The 26,388-nt window shown below is 41.2% G+C and overlaps 1 protein-coding gene across 6 annotated transcripts in view; it reads left to right on the forward strand.

The window, feature by feature from the left end:
• Window positions 1–26,388, forward strand: part of trim3b (tripartite motif containing 3b) — a 33,202-nt gene that overhangs the window by 1,677 nt on the left and 5,137 nt on the right. Inside the window, exons 1-13 of one of the 6 annotated variants that reach the window (XM_085174673.1) lie at window positions 70–3,498; window positions 18,774–18,949; window positions 20,846–20,975; window positions 21,084–21,194; window positions 21,353–21,504; window positions 21,656–21,836; window positions 22,053–22,154; window positions 22,347–22,445; window positions 24,123–24,275; window positions 24,625–25,003; window positions 25,530–25,633; window positions 25,744–25,911; window positions 26,072–26,240. In XM_085174673.1, the coding sequence (XP_085030799.1) occupies window positions 18,816–18,949; window positions 20,846–20,975; window positions 21,084–21,194; window positions 21,353–21,504; window positions 21,656–21,836; window positions 22,053–22,154; window positions 22,347–22,445; window positions 24,123–24,275; window positions 24,625–25,003; window positions 25,530–25,633; window positions 25,744–25,911; window positions 26,072–26,240 (1,882 nt within the window). In that variant the 5' untranslated portion in view covers window positions 70–3,498; window positions 18,774–18,815. The other 5 variants (XM_085174677.1, XM_085174676.1, XM_085174675.1 and 2 more) reach the window with 5 other exon arrangements.

Here is a 26,388-nt window from a genome sequence, read left to right on the forward strand (position 1 = left end):
CAATTCATATAACAACTTATTTTGTGTATGTGTGTGTTTTCCCCTTTGACCACATTTTGTTTTTATTTTTATCATCACTATATTTTTTGTCACTATATGTTCTGATACATCATTTGTTGTCATCACTGTAACCTAAAGCAGTGATATCCATTAGTCACATATAAATAATCCTGCAGAGGGCTGAAAGTGGTTACTCACATTAGGCTGTTCGCTGGTGAGATGGGTGTTAGCATCGGGGAGCTCCAGCAGTGCAGGGCTCATTGATTAACTGGGTAAATGTCAGTGTTGGAGCATGCAATTAATATTAATATCTTCTCTGGTAATTTATTTTTTATTGCAAATCCAAAGGCAAATTTACTTTCAGTCATGTTTGATTTAATTTTAGAAGCAGCACTATTGACAGAGAGGACATGTTTTGCATGTCTATTAAAGTATCCATCACATAGTTAGTTTTGCACAGAAATGCTTAATATAAAGATATGCATGCCTAGATTGACCTAGATTGTCTTTTAGGCTTCACTTTAGAGTATCCATAAAGTGGTATGCCTTTTTTGAGCCATAACCAACAGTTTTAGCTGTTGTTATCCAATTATTGCACACACATACTGATTGACTTCACATCATATTTTCCCTGTGTGCAAAACTGAAAAATAACTATCAAAAAAGCCAAATAACAATATAATAGTTTCATTTGCTATGTGGTAGTTTTCATCATATTAACAAAATCTGGAAAGGTTGTGACTTTTTGGTGACCAGTAACTTTCCCTTATAAGTAGTTCTTCTGGCTATAATAAAAGGCCATCCCTTAATATACTCTGGGTAATAGTCAGACTTCAGAAAAGTGTATGTTCTTCAGAGCCAGCCAGTCAAAATACGGGACATTGGCTCAAGATGTAGTTTAGGGGGACAAGGAATAAAAATGCTATGTTGCCCCACATAAAAAGGGACCCTAGGCATGCCTAGGGACGTGTATTTGTTTTGTGTTTGGACAACACATAAAGACTTATGCCACATGTCATAATTCCTCTTGTTGATGTGAGGCAAAAAAAGAAGAAAAAAAAAACACTACTAAAAAATAGTACTGAAAGAGCTTCATTGGCTCCCAGTACAGTGCAGAATTCCCTTTCCTTTTTGTTAGTTAATAAAGCCCCAAATGGTTTGCCTCAGGGGCAGATACTGTGGTGGCATGGGGTGGTATGTGCCACCCCTAGTGCCACAGTAGTTTTGCATATGAATCAAAATAAGCTGGCATTAGGAATAAGAGCATAGCTACAACTGAGACCAATAACTGTGCAAGAGCACATTTTGAATTAATACCGTGGGCAATTCAGATTTCAACAAGGTCACATTTTTTATGTAACTGAAATGTTTAGTAATTTGGGTTAAAGCCCATAAGAAAGTTACAGACTATGATTATATGAAACATGTGTATACCTGCTGCAGTTGATGTATTTTAACCATATGTAGTACATATTACAGAATGTAATGCCTGCATATGTGTGACAAAATGGCTTTGATTTTGCCATCCCATCTGATTTCCATGCCACCCTTGTGTCACCCTAAAGAAATTCCTCTAGATCTGCCCCTGGTCGGCCTCACAGTAGATTTCTGACGTGCTCACTCTTCCTAACCCAGTCAGAGCTCTCAGGTCATCTGGCTTTTAACTGTTTCCAGTGTTAGCTCTAGGTGTGCTGAAGGTGCTTTCAGTTAATTGTGGTTCAGTTCTTTGGAACAAACCTGGAGACATGAGATAGGATACGATATACTTATATAAATAGATATGATAGATAAATTTGTTGGGGACTTAAGTGCTGTTATAGGAGCTGCTTTTAAAGAAAGGAGAAATAATCAATAGATTAAAAACCAGATGTGTTTCTGTAATCACAGATCAATTACATATGTGCACGCATTTATAAACAGACCTTTTTATTTTTAATTCACACAAGCTTACACTTTTTAAAATCTCCTTAAAATACATATATATTGTGCTTTTTTTCACTGCCTTACCTGTTATCATTCCTCAAATTCTGTTTTATTTTGGTAGTCATTTGCCACCAGTGCTTTGCATTTCCTTTTACTACCCCTGTGGATTTATCTTAATTAGTTTCACCTGTGCCTCATCCCCCTGATTACACCTCAGTGTGTGTCTGTGTGTGTGAAAATTAGTTATTGTGTGCCTATTTTCAGTGCCTCTGGATTATTTACCCTTTAGTTGCCTTTTATGGACGTTATCATCCGCTTTAAAATAAAGCTCACCTTTTTGTTCAGCCCTGCATTCTGGTCTGAATTTGGGTTTGCTGCCACAGGTGAGCGGTGGTGAAACATGAACTCTTTTTCACTATATTTACTATAAGATCTTATTTTAGTTCTTGATTATGAACGTTAACAAACCATACCAGTGATTTACACTTTGAATGCGTTATACACAAATTGGCAAAAATAGTAATTCTTCAGTTATTCAACCATACCTGGAGGTTTTTCTTTTAATTTCAGAAGGTGCAGCTTTTGTGAATTTCATGTCAGGGATGAGAAGCTAACTGGACGGTTTGGGAAAGCGAGGGAGCAGCCATCTGCGTGTTCTGCTGCTCTGGATGCAGTCTCCATGGCAACATAGTGTTCCTGCAGCAAAAATTATGGAAAGACAGCTCGGTCCCAACCCCCAGGCGCATGCACACAGGCACTCCACTCACACTTTTGAGGCAAACGGTGCCTGCTCTATCCATACATATAGAGATCATACAAGAAACATTGCAGCAGTTTGCCTGTCAAAATTCTTTACGGTACTTCCCATCATAACCACTATGTTTCTCTAGATTCTTAAATAACTCACAAAGACGATGTCCTACCTCCCACCTTCCTCTGATTCTCTTTTATATGGCATTTAATAATTCATTTCATCACTGTTTTAAATTGATGTCCAACTAAATTAGAGTTTCCAACAGGGTTCAGGTGATTTTTGGTCCTCCCATCTCATCTTCCACATCTCTATGCAGAAAGAGAGCCTCTCCTCATGTCAATGAGTGACTGTCTCACAGTTTGGCTTGTTGGATATTTCTCATTATCCTTACACACGCAATCAAAAAGAGAGGCAGAAGAGTTAAGGGACACCGAGAGCAGGAAATGGAGGGGAAAAAAAATCTGTCTTTGTTGCCATCTCCTCTTCACTCTGCTCATCTGTTACACTATTGGACAATCTGGCCCCCTCCCATTTTCACACCAGCCAGTCAGCTTGTACAATATCTCTGTATCTCTTGGCTCTCTCTCTTTCTCTCGCGCTCTCTCAGCTTCTATCTCTCCCTCCTGTTAGCACAAACATACATGTGTTAAAGCCAGATCCCACACGCACACACACCCTGCTTCTGTCTGTCTTACTAGTCTCTGTGTGTGAGGTGCTTTTTGCTTTGACAATGTCAGGTTTTGTGGACGGATATCGCTCCCTCCGGAGGAGAGCGCGCTGAAACTTCCTCCCACCTCTCTTTCATCTGTCAGGAATCTGCTGTAAGTAAAAATTTTCCCCTCTGACATCCCATCTTATCTTCAACGCCATCCCGCCGATATGCCAGCACATATTTGCTCCACCTACACAGTTTCCTTTCTCCCCTTTGCGGAGGGTGCATACCTCTCCTCCTCTCATGTCTCCCTCTCCACTCCATCACTCTCCCTTATTTCCCCTACCTCCCACTGGTGGATGCACACACCCTATGTTGTCTGTATGCAGAATAATGGTGCAGGCCATTTGCTGGCCTGTGATTGGCTTTTGCCTGAACCTGAATAACCATATTTTGGTTGTGTATGGAAGACACCTTCTATGAGAGTGACTTGACTGTGATTATAGATGAGTGGCGAGATGATGTGTAGTTATCTGTGGTGAATAGGTTACTGTGTCCATATTCAGACATGATTGCAGACTCTGAGACACTCAAAAATGTAATTTGCGGCTTGTAGCAGCATGCTGTTAAAAGCTTTTTATATATAAAAATGGTTTGCCTAAAGTATGAAAACACAACCTGTTTTCAGCTTACACCAATTTGTAATTTTTATTCTCCACAATTTATAAGATAAAATATCTCTCACCCCAAATGTTAGGTGACATCCTTCTACAGCCTATTAGAAAGAAAAATATATCTTTCCAAGCTGTCTGTGTGGTAATAATGCTGTGGCATTAAACTTGGGGCAAGATTGATTTCTCTGTTTCTGAAATATCTTAACTAGAAGTGAAATGTAATGCAGGAGGTTTACACTTCAGCTGTCACCAGTATTACACTTTGATCTCCATATAAATCCTTCCTAGCGCAACCTCACTTTGTTTTCATGCATATGAGGGAATTAGTAGATGGCTTTAACCCTTTAAGACCTACCATAGAACCAAGTGCGCCAGAGCTTATATTATATTTTTACATGTTGTAGAGCCATTTTTGGGAGCATTTCAAGTTGATATACATCAATACAACCATTATAGCCCAAATTTTAATAATATGTATGCATTAAGTGCATAGTAATTACATAAATTGCAAAAAGGTGCAATAAACTACAAAAAAATTGAAAATCATTTTTGGTTTTTTAACATATATTTCTAGTTAGAGAAATTTAAAAGGCTTATCCCTAAAAACTGTAAATACAAAAAAGTTGCACAAAATAGTTTCCCACGACAGGAAATTTATTTTAAGTGTCTTCATAGTTTTATTTTTGAAATACACCAATTATTATATACTGCAGGAAAAACGAAAATAAATCTTACAATGCAAATTTGCAAAATAACAGCATATGCATCAAAATAAACTATTTCCAGCAGTGCAATATGAGTCCTAAGCATCCCAGAAACGACACAGAAAGTCATAAAGTCAAACATAACTTTTAAAAACTCCAGTATAGACTCATAAGGCCCTGATGGAAAAAAACTACATTTCCGCAAATGACGTCACTTCCGGTTCCGGGCAGGTCATGGCGGACATGCGATAGTTCGGGCTGATGGACACGGAAGTGTTACAAACAGCTGATCGGATCGGCAAAGCGTGTTTCTAGAATCTTATGTTTTTGTTGCTGCAAGTGCTTTTTATGCAGTTTTTGCAAAGCTATATGTGGAAGGAAACGGTGACTTAGGACAAGCTGATGGCATAAGATGTAAGTACAACTCCTCCGGTTTCATATGCAAAAACAATTATTGCGCTAGCTTACATGATTGCAGTGTTACCGGGATTTAAAAATAGTTACGCAAAACGGAGCATGCCCTCTGACCGGCTTTAAAGGGTTAACAGAGCTCTCTTGAGCCTTGAGACTTGAAGCACTCTTGAAACAGTGATCCAGGAGAACGTTTGGTTACCAGAGTAACCCTGATTATCTAAAAGATCTCAATATAGGAAGTGCCTTGTGGACACCAATCTAACCAATCACTTCCAGGACACGGGTCCCCTGATCGCTTTCATAATACCCTCTGGTCAAGTATCAGGCATTCTTCATGTATTTCTTCCATGTGCAAGTAGGGCAGTTTGGTGAGATACCTTACTTGGTTTTCAGAGAACCAGGTTACTCTGGTAACCAAATGTTCTCCTGGTTTTTGTGTACAGGACAAAGTGAACTTGCCCATGGCTGCCGTCGGAAAATGGCAGTAGGCAAATAGCCAGTAGCTCCAGTGTAGGTAGATAAGTAGATTGGATCACCTTAGAGATGACGATGAAGTTGGAGGCAAAACTGTAGACAGGAAGTATGGCTAGATAAATCGTATCACTGACTGAAAAGGAGGCAATATGACATTTTTGAGTGGCAGTGCCTTTAAGTCAATGTAGTCCAAAGGTAGTTCTGAGAGTGGCTCCAACATCCCAGGACAAAACAACAAAATTAGGCAGTGAGTAAATGCCAACCCCAGCTCAGTAGCCAGACCCTGAACTTCAACATGTAACAAAAGCAGTGATGAGTAGACAGGCTGTGATGTTGACTTGTAAACCTTTTGTTATATGGAGGCTTTGAAATATTCCCTTTTTACATGGAAGAGCTGGCCTTGGTGACGTGAGTGTGGGACTTTGATTTGGGTGGAGATGATGTACCAGCATCTGCTTCTCCCACTGGGCATCCAGCTTTCCAGGCTAGTTAATGGGCAGTCTGACTGCCACATTCTTGTAAAATGGACTGGTTATGGTAAATGGACTCGTTCTTATATAGCGCTTTTCTACTCTGTCTGAGCACTCAAAGCGCTTTATACAACTATTTCATTCACCCAATCACACCCATTCACACAGGCACTTCTTCTAAGTTTAAGTGCTGCTGAGTATCTAACATTCATACACATTCACACTCCGATGAATGCATCGGAGAGCAACATGGGGTTAGTATCTTGCCCAAGGATATTTGGCATGCAAACCTTCTGGTTAGTGGCTGATCTGCTCTGCCACCTGAGCTACAGCCACCCCTATATATGTATATCTCATATAGGTCAACCTCACGGGAAAATGAAGAGGCCCGAGTTTCCCCACTGACTAGGAGTGCAAATAGCGTCCTCCTCATCTTTATCCATTGTCATCTATGAATTCCATGTTATTGTCATTCTTATCTTCTCCATACTCCCCTTCAGAGTGGAGGAGCTGGTTAAAAGAGGGGAAAATTCCGCCCCAGGGTCTCAAGTGCCTGCTGAGCTGGATTATTATTATTAATTGGGACCAGGTTTTGAGGCCACCAACATTAGCAAATGGTGTTCCAGGATTTTGGCTTGCATTCTGCAGCAATTCTGTCAGCGACAGTTGTGCCTGTTTGACACCCATACGTGTGATGCAGAGGAGATGGAGGTCTTTCCTCGACATGGTCAACCCATAAATGACTGAGCAACAGCAGACTGTATCCCTAACTTTGCCATTGTCAGCGTTTCCTTGAGAGGATTCAGTGGTAGTCATAACCACTAATGCTTAGCTCTGACAACTAGCAAATAGTAACACAAGCACACTTGTACTTGACATATAAGCTTTATGAGGCATCAGTCTGCATCAATGTGACAACTACTACCAGAAAAATATATTTATGTAATGAAAATATAATTACAACATTATAAAACATAATCCTGAAAGCAGGAAAAACCCACATTCAGGGACTACCTTGACATCCCAAACTGTAGGACAGATAAATGGATAATCCAGGTTCTTGACTGCTGAGGAGCTCTTGTGATCTTCTCAGGGAAGAAGGTGAGAGTGTTGTGGGGCCAGGCGCTGCTGTTAAAGGGTTTTGGAGGACCTGTGAATTTGAGGTGATTGGGCTGTCTTAGACAGATGTAGGGGTAGTGGAGCTTCCGTGATTGGTCATGCCAGAAGGCGCCTCTCATCGAGATACTGAGTGAGGTTTGAAAGAGAACCTCTGGTCATCGTGGGGGGAAGTGGAGACTGGAATGTCCAGCTGGCACGGGAGGAATGTCACTGGAGCTGCATGGGATGATGAGAGCCAGGCGAGATGTAAACTTCACCATGAAAACACAATTAATGGATACTGTTACTACTGGATTTTCAGCTCTGTTTGTGCTGTAGCTGTTATACACTCCTATTTGACTTGTTAGGGTGTTTGTCACAGTGTTGGAAAGCTGTTATTCTCAAATTTGTAATTGTTCCCTTCATGCACAGTTAAGTATTCACTAACAGCATGAGAGAAATATATTAATTACATCATATATCACAAAAGTAACAGCGGAGCATGATTTGTGAAGATGATCATCCTTGCTCTTTTTTAATTCTTTGTCTTCCTTGCAGACCTGAGCAGTGTTAAGATGATTGTGGTGCCTGTTGAACCCATGCTGCACTGTCAAATTTTTGTTGCTGTTTTGATATGAACCCCTCGGTGAGGGGATCAGGTCTTTGTGATGAACATACTTATGGCACGCAAACACACGAGTGCAGCTCAAACTTCAGTTTTAACTTTGTGAAGTCTGAAGAAGAGTGTATCTTTTATTATAGTCCATCTGAGAGATGCAACGGCATACATAAACTTTATGTTTTGTAAATTTGCTATTTCGTTTTTATTTGAATTTGGTTTTTATCTGTGCCTTTGTGGCAAAAGATACATCAGTAAAGTCAAAGATTATTGGCCAACATATCATTGTACATTATATACATAATACTTATCATTGATACACATTGTTTTATGTTGACAATGTCTGTAGTGTCCATTTCTTTTGGGCTATTCTGTTTATATTGAGAACAGAACCCAGTTCTTTGTATGTGTACACATACTTGGACAATAATGCTGATTCTGATAATAGATTTACCAGGCACAGATGGATTTGCTGCACTGAAGTGTTCCTTTGTGGAGTCTTGCCCCTTGTTTGTTTGCAAAATAAATCTGTATGTGTATGCTTACATATGCACAGTATTTATCTGTGTGATAAATAACTGAGGTTTTCCACATTTAGCTTTATTTATTTGTAAGTAGAGAGTCATGTAGTGAAAGCTTAGTGACGGAGCTGAGAGACGTAGTCATGTCACTGGATATATTTAGCCAGGTCCCTGCGGGGGGAGCTCAGCAATAGTAAAGTCCTTACTGTAAGAACATTTCATGTAACAACAGCAAACTAAGCTTCCGTTTGGCACTCTTCTGTTACGCATAGTTGCACAGAGATGCTTCAGTTCATATATATTATATACTGTGATCTGAATGTCCAGAGAGGGTAAAAAAAAGACTGTGGTGTCTCTGTGGTTGTAAAATAGTGTGCACTTGCTAGGATCAGCAGGTTTAATGTTGTAGCATATTGCAGGCCTGACACAAAAACAATGTTTTTAAAGATACACAGGGCAAATAGGAGAATTTACTGTGGATTAATGATGGTATTTTGTAGCTCTTAGAGTCTGAATGCTTTTCTGGGATCAAATTAAAATTGTAAAAGCACTTCTAATCAGCTTTGATTAAACATCTGTAAATAAAATATTTTAAAAAATGCTTTCCTCATGCGCTAAGTGCAGTTAGGAAGGCAGCTGATTTGAAAGATCATCTAAACTCTATTAGTATCTGTGTATGGGGAAAATCTGTCATTTTATTTATTTGTTTTTAAATGATATCCTTCCACAGTAGTGATGTGCAGCTGAAGCTTTGCACACCTGCACACTTGCGTGTGTTCATGCATACTTGCGTGCACGAGCGTGAGCGGTGTGTTAATATGTTGATACAGGCGGTTCCTGTGACACATTCCTGCACAGCTTGGCTCAGATCAGACCAACTGATAATTTTAGCTGTGTGCCTGTGTTTGTCTGTCCTGCTGTGTGTGGACAGTGAATACAAGGTAGCATTTAATGTTTGTCATCCACTGCATCATTCTTGCCAGAGAACCACACGTTGTTTGTGTGTGAGTGAGTGTTTGTAACATGTCAGTTAGCAGTCCGTCTTCCTTGTTTTCCTGGTTTGCCAGCACAGCAGCAACCTGGCCTTAAAAGCAGACAGACTACTGTAAACATTAGGTTTGGCATCACAAATGACTGGTTATTATAGTATAGATTTAGAGAGAGGCAGCAATCCACTTGAATCCTGCAATCCTGAACTATACTTCCAAACTACATTTGAAAACCTTTCCTAGTCCTTTTGAATTAAGATGGATTCAAAGAGGTATTGATTTGTCTCTGTCGTCATTCTGGTCCAAGTCTTGTCAAACTGAGCTGTTATTTTGTGCACCTGGAGTTTGCTTTAGACATTCGTTCCAGGCCTTTGCTTGCACAGTATTTATGCACAGCATTTATGCACAGAGTTTAAATGATGTGCAAATGATTAATCCGCTGACCTATCGGCGTGACGAACAAATGACGGAATTTCTAATCCCCTCAAGTTAATGACTTTTCACCCTGTTAGGGATCCCAGTTGTAATGCATATTTATGATTCAGCATGGCAAGGCCTGCTTAGAATGAGCACCATGAGAAAATACATTTTCACACAGAAACGAGATGTTCTGCCCCTTGCAACCAGAGAGTTAGTTTCCTTCTTTATGTGGTGATGGTTTCTGCTATGTGATGGGTATGTTAGCAAAATTCCCATTTCACATGGTTACCTGAACTGCTGAAAACTAAAAAAAAAAAAAACCAAAAAACCCCATAGATAAGGAAGGTCCCATATACTTCAGCGTACCTGAAATTAATATCACATGGTTTTATTATGCCATGTTAGATGAAACTATCTGTTTATGTAAATATATATTTAGCTCAGGGCATCTACTCCCGCAGTTATTTAAAGAAACAAATTATTTCAGGATCAGCTCCTCTACCCCGTGGCACATGCTCTTCTTTCACTGAAATAATTCTCTCTGCTGGGAAAGGCAGAGTCGGGTAGGGAAAAGAAAGAAGTGGAAGAATCTGCGAATCGTGTCATTTTCTTTGAATGTGCTGTATCTAACTTCAGTATTCTAGAGTATATTTTACACTGTGGGATAAAATTTGCACACACTGCTGTGTTATAGGCTCATAAATGGCTATTTGAATTCTGTTCTGATGTTGTGTAAAAACCATTCAAGACTAATGAATGCCAATGTCACAAGAATTTTTGTTATTCGGTTCAAAAGAGAGCCAAAAAGAGAGGGGTTGCATCTTTTTCTCTCCAAATTTGGTCACGTATTAGGAGGTTGTTACAATTTGAGAGCCCTCATGCACTGGCCCTTAATCATACACACTGAGAGATGTGAAGGAGGCTGTATCTCCCTATCTGAGCTGCTCGTGTATCTGTTTCTCAAGGCTTAGTGCAGCTGAACTTCTGTGCTGATGTCTGCCTTGATCTTATTCATGCAAGAATCTCTTGATGAAGTTCTGTTTGCATTAAAGTGAATACGTCGATGGATAAAATGGCTTTCAGGTTGCAGCAGACACAGAAACGTGTTTTGTTTATGGTTTATTCCAGAGGTGTATCGGCTGAACATTAAACTCCAGCAAATGCATAAGGATTAAAAAGTGTTGCTCCAGGGTACAGCTTTACTCTGCTGCTACACTGATTTTAGAGGCTGTACTTGCCAATTATTCTGCAGGTTTTGCGAGTTAACTATGAAGACTTCAGAGTATGATGTGATGTTGTTTAAAGTTCATCATCAGAAAGGGTTTAGGGGTATGACATGCCAGTACTGAAGATAACTTAATACTTATTTAATGTTATTACCACACATAATAATATGTGTAAATAATCTATTAGCAGGGAATTATATTATTTTGACAGACCTTGATGCACATTGCCATCCAGCCCAAAACAAGCAAGGCAATGCAGTAACTGTCTAACAGACTACTATGAAAACATGTAGGCAATAGTGGCAATATTAGTGAATGAGCAAATCGCCATTAATTGAAACAACAACTTCTGCTCATATACTATGATTATATACACTGACTGATCATTTTATTAGCTACACTTTGCTAGCAGGTTATCAGAAGACAGTTACACTTTTGTCATAAAGGGATAGCAATAATACTCAAGTAGGCTGTGGCATTTAAACAATGCTTAGTTGGCACTAAGGGGCCCAAAATATGCCAGGAAACTACCCCCCACACATTCAGCCCCCACTAGCCTGGATTGTTGGTACAAGACAGGATGGATTCATGCTTTCATACTATTTAAATATAAAAGTTGCAGCAGAAATAAAGACTCATCAGACCAGGTAACAAGTCCAAAGTTAGTTCACATGAGTGAAGCCGACTGCACTCTTCTGTTACTGTGGCGCATCTGCTTTAAGGTTCAACATGTTGCGCGCTGAGAGATGCCGTTCTACATATCTTTGGCTGTAACGAGTGGTTATTTGAGTCACTGTTGCCTTCCTATGAGCACACTGCATGTCTGCCCATTATTCTTTGGCCTCTGGCATCAACAAAGCATTTTTACTATTTTCTTTATTAGAGCATTGTCTGTAAACCATAGAGATGGTTGTGCAGGGAAAGCCCAGTAGATCGATACAGATCAGTCTATCTGCCACATTCAGAGTCACTTATATCAACTTTCTTCCTCATTCTGATGCTCTGTTTGAATTTTGCCAGGCTGTCTTGGAGACAGTCGACACTCTACTTGTAAAAGTTTGCTTGCCAGTTCAGGTTTTTTCTGCTCATGGACACAGCTTGAAAAAATTTATTCTAGTTGAAACTCTTTAATGACATACATCGTGTAATTACTTACAAACTAAATGACATAGTGGTCAGCGGGAAACCAAAATCCTTAACCCTTTGAGGTTTTAGATTGTTTAAGTCCTCATACTTTTACAATTAGAATATAGAACTAATGGTCTAAGAAGAGAGAGTGGAGTAAAAAGTGTGACATTTAACATTTACAGAATAATTGCAGAAGGAAATCTGTCAACACTATTGGTACTTTGCAAACTAGCGGAGGCCAGTGTCTAAGCCGAAAGGAAATTTGTGTAAAGTGGAACATCCGCTACACAATTTATGCATGCACACACCTGCTTTCCCTGAGGCCAGCCGTTGTGTAAAGACAGCTTGATAACTGCCACTGTATTTGACAGAAAGCATCACTACTTTCTTTTTACCTTTCAGTCAAGTGACATTCATGTACAGTATACCTGTGTTTACTGCATGCTGACAGTAACTGGTCTTTCTTACAATAGTAGATGTATATAGTCTTAGCATCTACGTAGCCTAAAACAATCTGTCTGATGAATCAATGATCTGTATTTAGACAATAACTTGCCGAGAATTCAGTTAGAAAACCTGAGATAATAAAACCTTATGCAGGCATAACAGCCAGCATTATGCAGGTCAGTACTTGCTGTGATGCTCTTTATTTTTTTCATTGGTAACTTTGCACATATTCGCACATACTGATGGATACTAAAAAACAAATGAACCCTGAGGGCCCCAGCCAGTTTACATGAATGTGTGCACAAGAGCATGCATAAAAAGACTGCAGGTCTATACTATGTGCGGTAGTTATGCACAGGAGAGGCTGATGTGAATGTTTGGTTCCTTCTTAATGTCATTTTTATGCTGGTCATCTGAGGATCCCTGTGCTTTTGCACAGTGCGTTTGCAATGCTGGGCACGTGCCTGGTGTGTGAAGGGAATGAGAACTGATAGCTCTATATATAGAAATACATACATGTATGTAGGGATTTAAGAGTGGACTGCGCAAGAGAATAAAAGGTTGCTGAGCACACAAAGGGGGATTACACGTGCTGGACCATACACACCATCTTTGTATTTTATGCTGGTGCATATGTCTTTGTAACAACAAATTTGAGAGTGGGGTGTGCTTTTTTTATCTGATTGCTGGCTGCCGTGGGGCTATAGTATGACTCAGAATTGAAGAGCTTATGTGTGTTTGAGGAATGGTGTCAGACCTGGAGCTGTCAAACTCTAGCACCATCACAGCAGTCTCTGAGATCTCAGTATCATGTTCCTTTTCATCTTTCCTGTTCAATTTGTAATTGTAGATTAAATAACCAGCAGTATTTGCGTGTTCCTTGTGTTGCTTCTGATTGATTTTTTTTTTTAATTCTCTGAATTTCCATCATTTCCACATCTTTCCAAATGTTCTCAGCTGAGCTTCCAGAGAGTTTGGCAGAGAAACACTGCATCATGTAGGTAGAGCACCTGGGGCAGACTGACAGAGGCGAGGCTGCCATATTGCGCCATCGGCCCCTCTGGCCAACACTAGTAGGCGGTAACCAAGTCTTGCCCAAGGACACAACGACCAGGACAGAGAGCCCGGGGATCGAACCAGTGACCTACCGGTTACAGATGCGCTTCCCAACCCCCCTGAGCCACGGTCGCCCCATGTGCAGCACTGGGAGTCGGTATGTTATTGGCTCCAAGGAAGTACAGCAAACCCTTGTTACTCACGCTTATGTAACATTTCTTGTCACATCATTTGCCACTTTGTGTCGGTTCTCACAGGACTGACAAAAAGAAAAAGAACACCAAAGGCCCCACCAAAAAAAATAATTAAAAATAAACGCAGCGTGAAAGCTATTTGATTACTTGATCATTCTTTGTTCACTCCCTGAAGTGAGGGTTGGATTTTATTTCTTTGGGGTTTTAGGGGAACATCCCTTTCATCGCTGTCATTACTCCGACCCTGAGGCAGAACGGTTTCTTTTGACTGTTGACATTACGCAAGTCGCAGGTTTAACTGCAGCTGTGTGTTCATCCAAAAGCATTAGTGTAGTAAAAATGATAAAGACTTAATTGCAATCTTTATTTATTTTGGAATAAAAAAGAGAACCTGTAATTCACACACTCGGCACACTCCTTTCATATTACCTTTACTTATTTCAAGGGACTCATTGGTGATACCAGTGGTGGTTCATCTGCAGGTGTCATATATTCTGAACGAACTGTCGCTTCAGCAGAAACTGTAGAGAACTAATAATGCTTTTGAGTGCGAGTGCTCACTGCAGGGATGACAAGGGCCTTTTTGAAAAGGCGGCCCATGCTGCAGTGATGCATTGAGTATATTGGTCACGCCAGATACCCTCTCTATGGAACATAAAACAAGATATGCTCGTAGACTGTTTCATCCGATGGTGACATGTTAGTAAGTGCTATCTTGTAACTATCAAGTTGCACAAGTTTTCAAACCGCTTGTTTAACAGTTATAAGTGGCTACAAAAAATCCTTGCGCTTTGAAAGTGCCACACAATGCCACACAAAAATGTACAAAACTGTGCCAGAACATCGATGAGGCAACAATAAATTCCCTTCAGACGGCTGCTCATATCTCACTCTGTCTTCATCCTCTTATCCCTCTACTTCCTGTTACATCCAGCACATCAGTCTGCGCTTTTGAGTTTAGGATGACAGAATTTTGGAAAGGTAGGTGTGTGTGTGGGTGGGTGCAGAGGAAGTAGAGCGTGGGAGGAGAGAAGACTGGACTTAATCCGAACAGATTAAATGTAGATTGATGTTTTTTGTCAGGGAATCGTCACCTCTGGCTTCAGATTATGACCACATCACAAGGACAGGGCATTTAAGGGATTGAGTGCAAAATTATCCCACGGCAAGAAATTTCATAATGATGATCCCCTTTTCAGTTCAGAGTGTCCGTCTTAATCCGTGCATATGTGTAATTTGATACTAGATGGAGAGGCATATGCTCTGATATTCTCACTTAAAGTTAGTTTTTTTTGTAAGTGACTTCATGAATTATATAAGTCTGTTTTATTTGGCTGCCCTAAATGTGTCTGCAAGCATGCATCTGCATGCTTGGATGGCCAAGTAATGACATAATTCCTCATAACTGGATACTAGATTATACAAATAAAACATATATTCTAATCACTGTGCAAAGTATTTCACAAATTTAATTATTACTCAGCAGGACTTTTGTGCAACATGTTCTTTGGATTTTAAGATTCTTTTGACCAACACTCACACCCTCCAGTCCAGCGCAAATTGTTGGCCCATGATGCAATACATCTTGCTTGCTGGTTTAGGTTTCCCAGCCAATCAGAGCGCAGCAGTAGGAGGGCATAGAGTGAGCTCATGCTTGTAAACGACACTGACAGTAGGAGGGACTTTCAATTTACAGTCCCACCCTTTGTTGTCATCCCCGCTCAGCCCTCTTCAGTGTGCGTGCCTTGCATGGAAAAGGGAAAAGGAAGAGCGGTCAGAGGAGAGAGACTAGAAGGCAAGAGTGTGTGACTCAGGGCGTGTGCTGGTTCTTGAGTGCTACAGTGGCTTAACACAGAGTTGCCATGAAGTCTTCTAGACAGATGTACTCCACTTCACCGACAGTAGGTAGTGTCTCTGTCGACTTTGTGTTTGTTTGTTTTTGTTTTCATGTCCATGTTTGCTTGTGTGTGTGTGTGTGTGTGTGTGTGTGTGTGTGTGTGTGTGTGTGTGTGTAACTTTACAGTATCAGCTCACCTGTCATCACAGTGGAGTGTTGGTGTTTTGCGTGTTTACACAGGCTGTCAGCTCTTATCTGTTGGTGTTGCACAGGTGTATCACAGTGAGAAGACGACAGAGAGTATCATACGTCTCCTGCATTATTTCTCTGGCCTGTTAAAATGTATCGCGTTCTAACCAATCTCTCCCACCATGCTTCTGAAGCGAGAAGAAGACATTTAATATCCCGCCTTGCCACTTTTTCAGGTTTATCTGCATGTGTGTTCTGTAAAAGAGAGTTCACCCAAACTGTGAGGATCCTGTGGTACGGTAAAGCACCAACAGAGGTTTCAGTCGTGAATGAGACAAAGAACATGGTCACTTTTGTGTTCTGTAAAGCCAACAGTAAACAGAACGTGACACATGCGCTTAAGCACACACACAAAAACAATTAGCTCAGCACTCAAATACTATAATACTGCGAGTTTGGGGAATTACTTAATCTAAGGTCATCAGCAGCATTGCTGCTATTATTACTGTGTTTATATTGGCCAGGAGAATTATGACATATTTTTGCTTTTATGGTATTAGTTGGCAGCTCTCTCAAAGACGCGTCCCCTTCATGCATAATTTTTCTTCATGCATCCTGAATGTGTTTGGCTTTATCCCATCCCAGTGCCTTTAACTGCAGAGTCTAAATTCTAAATCTGCTTCCCTTCACTCACTTTAAAGCCTGTCAGTTAAAAACTGGTCATGGATACTTTAGACCATCAAAACTAAGCATCGTGGCCTACTTAGGAGTTTAAGTGAGCATGAATGAAGATGGGGCCCGTGTCAAAACTTGGTCTGCTGAATTCATGTAACCGTGAATACGAGTGTATTCATTCATGTGCATCCACGGCGGTCAAATCTTCTTGATGTTACAGCGTTTGCTTTTCATGTCTCCATCAAGTTCATTTTAAAGCTCGAAAGTGCAAAAGGTTCGCCTCAGCTATAGTTTAGATACAAAATTTTTTTTAAAAAACATGTTAAATTAAGTTTCTTTTTTGAAAGTTGCATCATCTCACACTGCTACTTTAATCTTTATTCCAGTGTTTTAAGGAAGAGTACTTTGGCACTTTTCAGACTCTGCATTCTTCTTTCACAGCGGTCCACCTAAGAAAAGTGCTGTGAAACCAGCAGTAGACGAATGGACACAAATCACCTCACTGTCCTGCAGTCCCGAGGACCGGTGGTCTTATTTTAGCCTCACTGTCATTGCTTCCTCGTCTAGTCACTAATACACGAGTCTAAATTTAGACAGACGTCATAACAGATGATATTCGGTGTGTTCTAGTACAGAAAAACAGAATGACAGAGAAGTGTGAGAACTGTGCTGAAGAACTAAATACATCCTGTAGTTGATCCCCCCATTATTTCTACACTCCTTCTTTTCATTGGAGCTTCTTTTCATTGGAGTCCAGCAGAGACAACTAGATACTCTTGAAATGCCGGTTTAAAGCAGAGGACTTATGGAGAACAATGCATATTTCGATTTAGGCAAAACATAAGCCACTTACCACTAATCATTTCCGTCTGACACCCTGCGTGTCTTTAACCCGAGTACAAATGTGACATGTTGTTCTTGGAGTTGATGGCTTAAGATATGACCTTTACCCTCCCAGTGTGGGGACTGTATGTCATTGGAACCTCTGTGCAAAGACTGGAAAGATACAGCTTGGCTTTTACCCACTCTGGTGTGTGAGTGTCCGTGCGCGTGCTCCTGCTCGGTGGGCAACAACTAACAATAGGACACAACCGGAGATGGGACAGGGGATTGAGAGCTGTATTAGATCCAGCAGCGACAGATGTGCAGACAGGAGAGAAAGTCTGGTGGGGGGATAATGATTGTCAGTGTGTGTGTGTGTGTGTGTGTAAGGTTTATAACTGCTTTCCTATCATTGTGTGTTTACTTGAGGCATGTACTACTCTTCGCTCACCCCTCCATCTGTATGAGCACATGAGTGCATGCCTGATGCATGAATAATGCATGTGCTGACCTACTGAGAAAATGTGGCTGAATTCATTGCTGTTAGCAACAGAGAGATGAAAATGATATGAACAGCATTCAACAAAAGCAAATTTAAGCCATGCATCAAGTCAAGCTGTGTGGTTATGACCTCTTGATACGTATGTACAATATTTGCACTGGATGCTTGTTTTCAGTTAACACCTGATCTTGCAAGCGATGCTTCACTAGCATTTTTTTTTACTGCTGTAATTAATTTTGCCGTATTTGCTGGCCTTGCACTGATGAATGTGAAAGTGGGCCATGTGGAGGCAGCAGGGGTTTGTGTTGCTAGGCAAAATATCCATACCTTGCATCATATATATAGTTTTTTTTCCCCAATGTGAGAACAATAACAGACTTCTCTGTTCTGGTCACCCTACAGTTGGTTTCTGGCTTTCATGTAACTTCTACCTACAGAGGTGTGCTGTTTGCTGTGAATGTGAAAATGTAGCTGTGTGGTTCATAAAATAAGAAATTAAGCCTATTTCAGCTTAAACTTCTTATGTTTTTTATTTTTTTTATTTTTGTATGTTCAAAACTACGACTGTTTCAATGGATTATTGTGGATTTGTAAAAAAAAACCCAAAACAACCCTTTTTTTGAGTGCTTACTTGCTCGTTACAAAGCCTTTTCTTTCTTACGCCTTCTTTGCTTATTTTTGTATTTTATAACTTTAATGTGTTACTCACACATTTGGCCATAATGGTTCATCTGCATCTGCTGAGCATGAACTGCAAGCCTCTTTCAGCTCTCTTTCAGATGACGTTGCTCTGGTATTAACCTAGAAATAACTGCATAACAGTGTGCTTGTTCTGATCAAGGCATTAAACAGCTTTGTTTTGCTTTGGTTCCTGGTACCTTCTCTGAAAAGTTTGCTGAACAATAGCTCAGCAAAGAAGACCGAAGAAAAAGCTGGAGTGCAGCATTTTTCTTTAATATTTTCATCTTTCTCATTCTCTTGTTAGGTTAACTGCTGTCGTTGTCCGTGGCTTTAAATTTCCTTTGCCATGGCCAAGCGCGAGGCTGGAAGTACCAGCCCTGTGGTGCGTCAGATAGACAAGCAGTTTCTGGTCTGCAGCATCTGCCTGGATCATTACTGCAACCCCAAGGTCTTGCCCTGCCTGCACACCTTCTGTGAAAGGTAACTAATGTTTGTGCTGTCTGCGTCAATGACACCGGTCAGGAGTCCTAATTACTGCTGCTCGCATTGTCTGCTGCACTGTCTGCTGCATGTAGCTATTTCTGGCCATTCAAAGGAGCTACAGTACATTGTTTACCATACCTGTCTTTCTTCTAGTAAATCCTGTCTCTTACCCTGTTATCATAGAATTCCCGTCATACCTACATGCTGGCCAATAGAGGAACCTCGTCTATTGCAAATCCCTACACACAATTAAAAAGCTCAGAGCGCTTCTCGTCACTGACGCTGCTGGGATAAGTGCATTCCTCAGCATCAGGGACTGTCAAGGACTGCAGTCTGAGAAAAGGCTCACTGTTGAGAGACACAATTACAGTGGCTCAATCCACAGTTTCTTGGGAAGGATGACACCCCCTCAGGTGATAATGCTAGAGCCGAGCCAAGCAGGAGGAAGCTTTTTGAAAGCTTGTTGTGGGTCATGGTGGGAGGATGGAGAATGAAGAAGGGGCATGTTGTTGGCTGCAGAAGAAAACCAGGATTATGTTTCAGACTGGTTTGCTCCTAAACCCACGATCTACCAAATATTTATCGAATGCCTACACAGTATGAGATTTTAAAAGCCACACAGTATGAGATAATTCTCTTTTTTTTCCCATGCAGTCTGAGCTGCATTTGCCCACCGGAGGGCAAGTTTAATCCCTGGTTTAACTGGATAGCATGTGATGTGGAGTCCTGCTGAGGTGAACAGATTTTTGTCTAGGGCTATACGCAATATTTCCAGACAGATGTTTTAATGCTGGGGTGGGTTTATGTACTTTAAAGAGGGGTGTGGTGCAAACCCCCGCTGGGCCTATTCCTTTTGGGAAGGTGTTACTTTGCTTTATTTTGCTCCCGATGTCCTCTGTATGTGATTGTCATTTTTGCATATAACCTTAGGATACGACTACTTCATAATATAGAAATGATGCCAAAATAATTACATTTTACAACAACAGTAAAAGCAATTAGAATAGATAAATGACATTTTCTTACCCTTGAATCCCTGCCTGCTGCTCCCAGCGAGCTTCATGTTTGATTTTTGACAAAATATTTGATAGAAAAAATGTTTTTGTTCATCCTCTCGGTTGTTCTCAGAAGCAGAAACAGGGAGGCTTGGCTGATACGAGCTTGTATGGTGTCATAAATTAAATATAATTGTTCCAGCATGCAGCCTAAGCAGCTGCCAAACATACTTTTGTAAAACAACAGAGACTTATCCTGAGAACTGACTCAGGGTTTCTTACTGTATTAATCGCCAAATCATTAACTACAGGAACTAAAGAAATACAGCTGTACATCACCTGAGGGTGGGCACCTGGGCTGTAGACAAGGAATGCATTGCAGTCTGCATACTGCACCTGAAAGTTACTGGCTGGCTTTGGTTTTTTCCCTTGTTAGCGTCTAATGTTGTTGATACGCTCCAGTGGGCTTGTTAACCAAACCTGGAAAAATCTTTAGCATGTAGAGCCAAGCAGGATAGATGTGACTACTAGCATGCGTGAAGCCAGGCCAAAATCCAAACTACACAAACACACACGTAGATGCACAAACAGAAAGAAAATGCACTTCACATGTTCATGATTGAACTGTTTTGCCTCTTAGTGACTCTGTTAGTCAAATTGATTTGCCAGATGCTCACTTACTCAAAGAGAGTGTGCATGTTTTCTCTCAAGCCTGTGGGCTCTGTATTGATTTAAATCCACTCTATTCCCTTATTTGTTGTGACGGGAGCACTATTTAGGCACTGCCTCTCTTTATTATGTGATTGCTTTGTCTTCCTCACACCTTCCTCTTCTTTTTTTTCTGCTGTATTGGTTATCTAAGTTTTATATTTATATATTTGTTGGCCTCTTCCTTCAGCTGTCTCCAGACCTACATTCCCCCTGAGTCTCTGACACTCTCATGCCCAGTGTGCCGGCAGACATCTATCCTGCCAGAGAAAGGAGTTTGTGCCCTGCAGAACAACTTCTTCATCACTAATCTTATGGAGGTTTGAAAACACAATGCATTAGCCAGATAATTCAAATGCGCATTACACATAACAAAATAAAGAAATACCTCCTTGTTCCACACTGAATATAAGAATGTATTGCATTAGGTCCTTCAACGAGACCCAGAGTGCTCGCGGCCAGAGGCCTGCAGTGTGTTGGAATCAGTCAGTGCTGCAGCTGCAGGGAAGCCGCTCTGCTGCCCAAACCACGAAGGAAAGGTGAGAAGCTCTTTTGAGATATACTACCCGAGTCATCACCTTACCTAAATTCCTTTCCGTGTTATTTCAAGCAGTAATTGGTGTAATAGGAACTGAATGTTACATTCATTTCTTTCTTTTTTTTGCAAGAGAATGACTCGCTCTGTCTCCCTCTGCAGGTGATGGAGTTCTACTGCGAGTCATGTGAGACAGCCATGTGTTTGGAGTGCACAGAGGGCGAGCACAGGGAGCACATGACTGTTCCTCTGCGGGATGTGGTGGAACAGCACAAGGCTGCGCTGAAGACACAGCTGGATGCCATACACAGCAGGTGGGGGTCTTGATACCTCGGGAAAGCTTTAAGCAGCTTAAGCATTTGGTCCAGACCTTAGGCGATCAGTCCACACCGTGCCTCGTCTGTCAGCTTTTTTCATTGTGTTCAGCTGCTGTGGAATACATTTTCACCTTGTTTCATGTTGCAGGCTACCTCAGTTAACAGCGGCCATTGAGCTGGTGAGTGAGATCTCTCGACAGCTGAGTGAAAGGAAGAATGAGGCAGTAGCGGAAATTACAAGTACATTTGAAGAGCTGGAACAGGCGCTGCATCAGCGCAAGACGGCCCTCATCACAGATTTGGAGAATATCTGCAGTACCAAGCAGAAAGTTAGTTGATGACCAGTTCATTCACTCATGTATACACACATGTATATGTTTTTGTCCTTGATACCAGAGATTTATTGCTTTCTTGACATTTAGTTCCTAATTTTCCTCTTTTCTAATGTATTCAGCTGCTTTTTCTCATCTTCAGTATTGTTTTAACATGCTCTATTGACCCTCCTGTGTCTGTTTTCTCTTATTCCTCCTCATTCTTGAGCACAGGTCCTGCAGGCCCAGCTTTCAGCTCTCCTCCAGGGGAAGGAACATATTCAGAGCAGTTGCAGTTTCACAGAGCAAGCTCTCAGCCATGGTAGTGCTACTGAGGTGGGCAGGCAAATTGTTATATACCAGCAACCTGTCAAACAGGATTATAGGATTTGACTCTCAAGTTTCATGTAGCAACGTAGCAGAATGTCTGTTCTTCAGTAGTTATATAGTTCTGTATTAAAAGGTACAGATGGGGGGGCGGGGAAAGGACTTTAAATAAAATACAGTATGCATCTCCTGTAAGAATAGGTGCTGCTGGTTCAGAAGCAAATGAGTGAGCGAGTAAACGCGCTGGCCAGACATGACTTCCCAGAGAAACCTCATCAGAATGCACACCTGGACTGCCAGGTAACGACTGCTGTCTGTCGCGACCTCTGTTTTTATTGTGGTGGTTTGACTGATTCTCCTACACTGTCGCATCGCAGGTCTGTGTGAGTCCTGTCGAAACTTTTTATTTTTCACGTGACTCTAATTTGACTACATGTATAACAAGCAGTACTCAGAAAGGACAAGTCTCCACCAAGGCAGCTCACTCTGTGGGCAGTGTTTACTTTTACAGGATTTTTTAAATATATATTCAGTTTGTTTTCTTTTTTTAAATGTAATGAAAGAAGCTTGTAGTGCAGCAAAAGTAATATTTACAATTCCCATATACCAGCAGATTGAACAGCAAAAACAAAAACATTACCTCCTTGGTGTGGGTAATAAAACAAATGTATAAACCCAGTCGTAAAGTACCATTAGCTTGTTAGTAGTTACCAGCTGCAGACACAGAAAGACTTAATAATAATAATAATAATAATAATAATAATTAGGGATGGGTATCGTTTAGGTTTTATCCGATACCGGTGCCAAACCGGTACTTTTGAAACGGTGCCGGTGCTTAAACGGTGCTCAAACCGGTGCTTAAAGAATGGAAAACACAAAAGTGGTCCAAAAACCTCTCATGTTCAGCTGTTTTTTTGTAAAAAGATAACAATGTTAGCCTTTTCTGCAGCTATGGGGCATATATGGTATCATTCTTGGCTGGAAGCAGTGCTTAAACAATGGAAAAAAACACAAACTTTGTCCAAAAACCTCTCATGTTTAACTGTTTTCCACTTTTTCTTTGGTCATTTTAGCCTTTTTGGCCAGGGTGAAGGGAGTATCTGCCATCAAACAAGAAGACAGCTGCATGTAGCTATGATGGTGTTTGCTGTTCACCTTACATGCATTAATGTAATAACGTGGTTAGCCTACTCAACGTAAATTACACACGAACAACATTAAGCTACTCACGCAGAGAAGAACGGCTGCTGCTGCCATCATCATCCGTCATCATTTCTGCTACACTGGCAGGGCTAGGGGCCAGGACTCTCCTCTTCGGGTTTTTGGGGGATGTTGCTAATTCCGGGTCCGATAACAGGCAACCCACAAGCAGTAGATGTGCTCGGTGTGAGGTCTCGCAGCAAGCTATCAAATACGGCGCATTTCTCGGCTTTAAAAAAAAAAACACTATGCGTCGCCAGGTGTTTCATCAGATTTGAGGTGTTACCTCCTTTGACAGTATCACAGTATCACCTTAAAGCACTTGTTGCAGCTGCTGAGTTTGCATCTTTTGCTGTGAAGTACAGCCAGACTTTTGACCGCTTCGCCTTGGACATTTTTAATTTGTAGCTCTGCTCTAAAAGAACGTACGTACCTGGACCCGCCTACTATTCTCGGAAACTTAAAATGATTGGCTAGAATCTAAAGTGTATCATTCCATACCAGTTGGTGGCGGTAATGCACCTTTCAGTTGTTTGCCAACCGCCAATACAAATGTAAGGAAGAAGAAAGTGTATCACAGCTCAGGAAAAAAAGCACCGAAATAAAGCACCGAAATGTGCGCTGCTTTTCGGTCTGGTTACTACCGTTTATGTCAGAACCGGTGCCATCATGGCACCGGATACCGGTACCCATCCCTAATAATAATAATAATAATAATGATAATGATAATAAAAAGTATTAAGAAACTTGAAAATTCAAATGTGCTGTGTGTTCAAGGTGGAGACCGAGGGCCTGCGGCGCTCCATCCAGAACCTGGGTGTTCTCCTCACTACAGCAGCTGTGGCTCACACTTCTGTGGCCACAGGAGAGGGCCTCCGCCATGCAGCAACTGGGCAACACCAAACTATTACTGTGACAACAAAAGACAAAGTACTGTCTCTGAATTATGTTGTTTTACTATCATAATATTGTTCTGCTATATGTGTAAATTAAGCCATTTACTTTTTGCTTTGGCTCTAATGGGTTTACTGACATTTATTTGCTTTTCTTGTGTGTGGCTTTTCATTCAATTTCATAGCATTTATCAGAGTTCGTTTCCAAAAGTTATTTCATGGTGACTACTCTGGTCACCGAGGCAATTTTCAGGGATTACTTTTATGAAAAGAAATCTATTATAAGCTTCTCATGCATGTGTGGAAAGTGCTTCTTTAGTGGCTGCCGTGTGCATATTGAAGATTTTGTGTTGTTCGGAAATTGACTCAGTGAACCCTATCTGCAGGATGGGGAGTTGGTGCGGACAGGAAACGCAGTTTTAAAAGCAGAGATAACGTCCGCTGATGGGAGCCGGGCTGCAGAGACGGAGATAACGGACAATAAGAATGGAACATACGAGGTGGGCTACACGTTACGCTCTGAGGGAGAGTACTCGTTTTCTTTGCTGCTGTACGGACAGCCGGTACGTGGCAGCCCTTTCCGACTGCGAGCAGTTAAGCCGTCAGATGTTCCGCAATCTCCAGACGATGTGAAGCGGAGGGTGAAGTCCCCCAGTGGCACGGGGGGCCACATACGGCAGAAGGCAGTGCGACGGCCTTCCAGTATGTACAGCACGACTAAGAAAAAGGAGAACCCCATTGAAGATGAGCTCATCTACAGAGTGGGTAAGAGAGACACGGAAAAGCAAATTATGTCCTACACAAGTTACATTATCTTTGTTACAAATCAAGAATACTCATGTCATCATTTATTAGCTTCTAAGCCACAAGACAGGCTTTTAAATTGACACACTCCGCTCCAGGCAGTTGCAATTTCCAGTTCATGCCAATAGATTGGACTGGAATCTATTTGCAGATCAATAAAAATATGATCTGGCTTGATTGTTTTATAGATTTTTTTTGTAGACAATTTGGCTTTGGCTAAGATAAAAAAAAAAATGTCACTGGCATTCAAAGGTTTTGCAACTTCTTCATATTATTTAACTCAAGCAAGTTTCTGTAATTTAGTTTTGAACTCTTTTGCCGCTTTAAACAAACTTTCCCAAGCCTGGGAGATAGGAAACGAATCCAACAAAACGTATGTCATACTTGGGAAATGATCGGCATGAGTGCACAGTGTATAAGACTGGAGACTAATGTGAAAATGGTAAATGACACATTTCTTGAGTATTTGCCTTTTTTTTCCTGTCAGGTTCTCGGGGTAGAGAGAAAGGCGAGTTCACAAATCTCCAGGGGATCTCAGCCTCTAGTAATGGCAGAGTGGTGGTGGCTGACAGCAACAACCAGTGCATACAGGTGAGGCAGTGTAGCCACGTGTTTCACAGTGATCGCACAGAAGTGGATATTCAGACGAGTGTATTCTGCCGTACACTCTAAACAGTTTGCTTTGATGGACCCAATTGCAGGTTTTCTCCAATGACGGCCAATTCAAGATGCGCTTTGGGGTCAGAGGTCGGTCTCCAGGGCAGCTGCAAAGACCAACGGGTGTCACTGTTGACATGAACGGTGACATTGTGGTGGCCGACTATGACAATCGGTGGGTTAGCATCTTTTCTCCTGATGGGAAGTTTAAGGTAAGATCTCTGTGCAGGCTGAACAGCACTAAATGCCTCGTTTAAGGGTTGTTCATATGTGAAATCTATTAAAAAATAGTCTTTTGGTGTTTTTCTGCCTCACCATTTACCTTCAGCTTGAAAAAGTACTAAACTACCTTTTTGTCTCTCTGCATCACAGAATAAGATCGGTGCAGGACGGCTCATGGGTCCCAAGGGTGTGGCTGTGGATAAGAACGGACACATCATCACTGTGGACAACAAGGCTTGCTGCGTCTTCATCTTTCAATCCAATGGGAAACTTGTGACCAAGTTTGGAGGCAGAGGGACTTCTGACAGACAGTTTGCAGGTGAGAAGGAGGCAGCCACTGACGGGGAGGAGACAAGCAAACACCTGTTATGAAATTTTGAATATTTGGCAAAATAATTAAAGTGAGTTAAAATATACTGAAAGAAATAAAAACACACTTCCATTATTTAGGATAACATTTTTTATAT

Source organism: Neolamprologus multifasciatus, chromosome 10 (genome assembly GCF_963576455.1).
Source record: "Neolamprologus multifasciatus chromosome 10, fNeoMul1.2, whole genome shotgun sequence".
Classification (NCBI taxonomy): Eukaryota; Metazoa; Chordata; class Actinopteri; order Cichliformes; family Cichlidae; genus Neolamprologus; species Neolamprologus multifasciatus.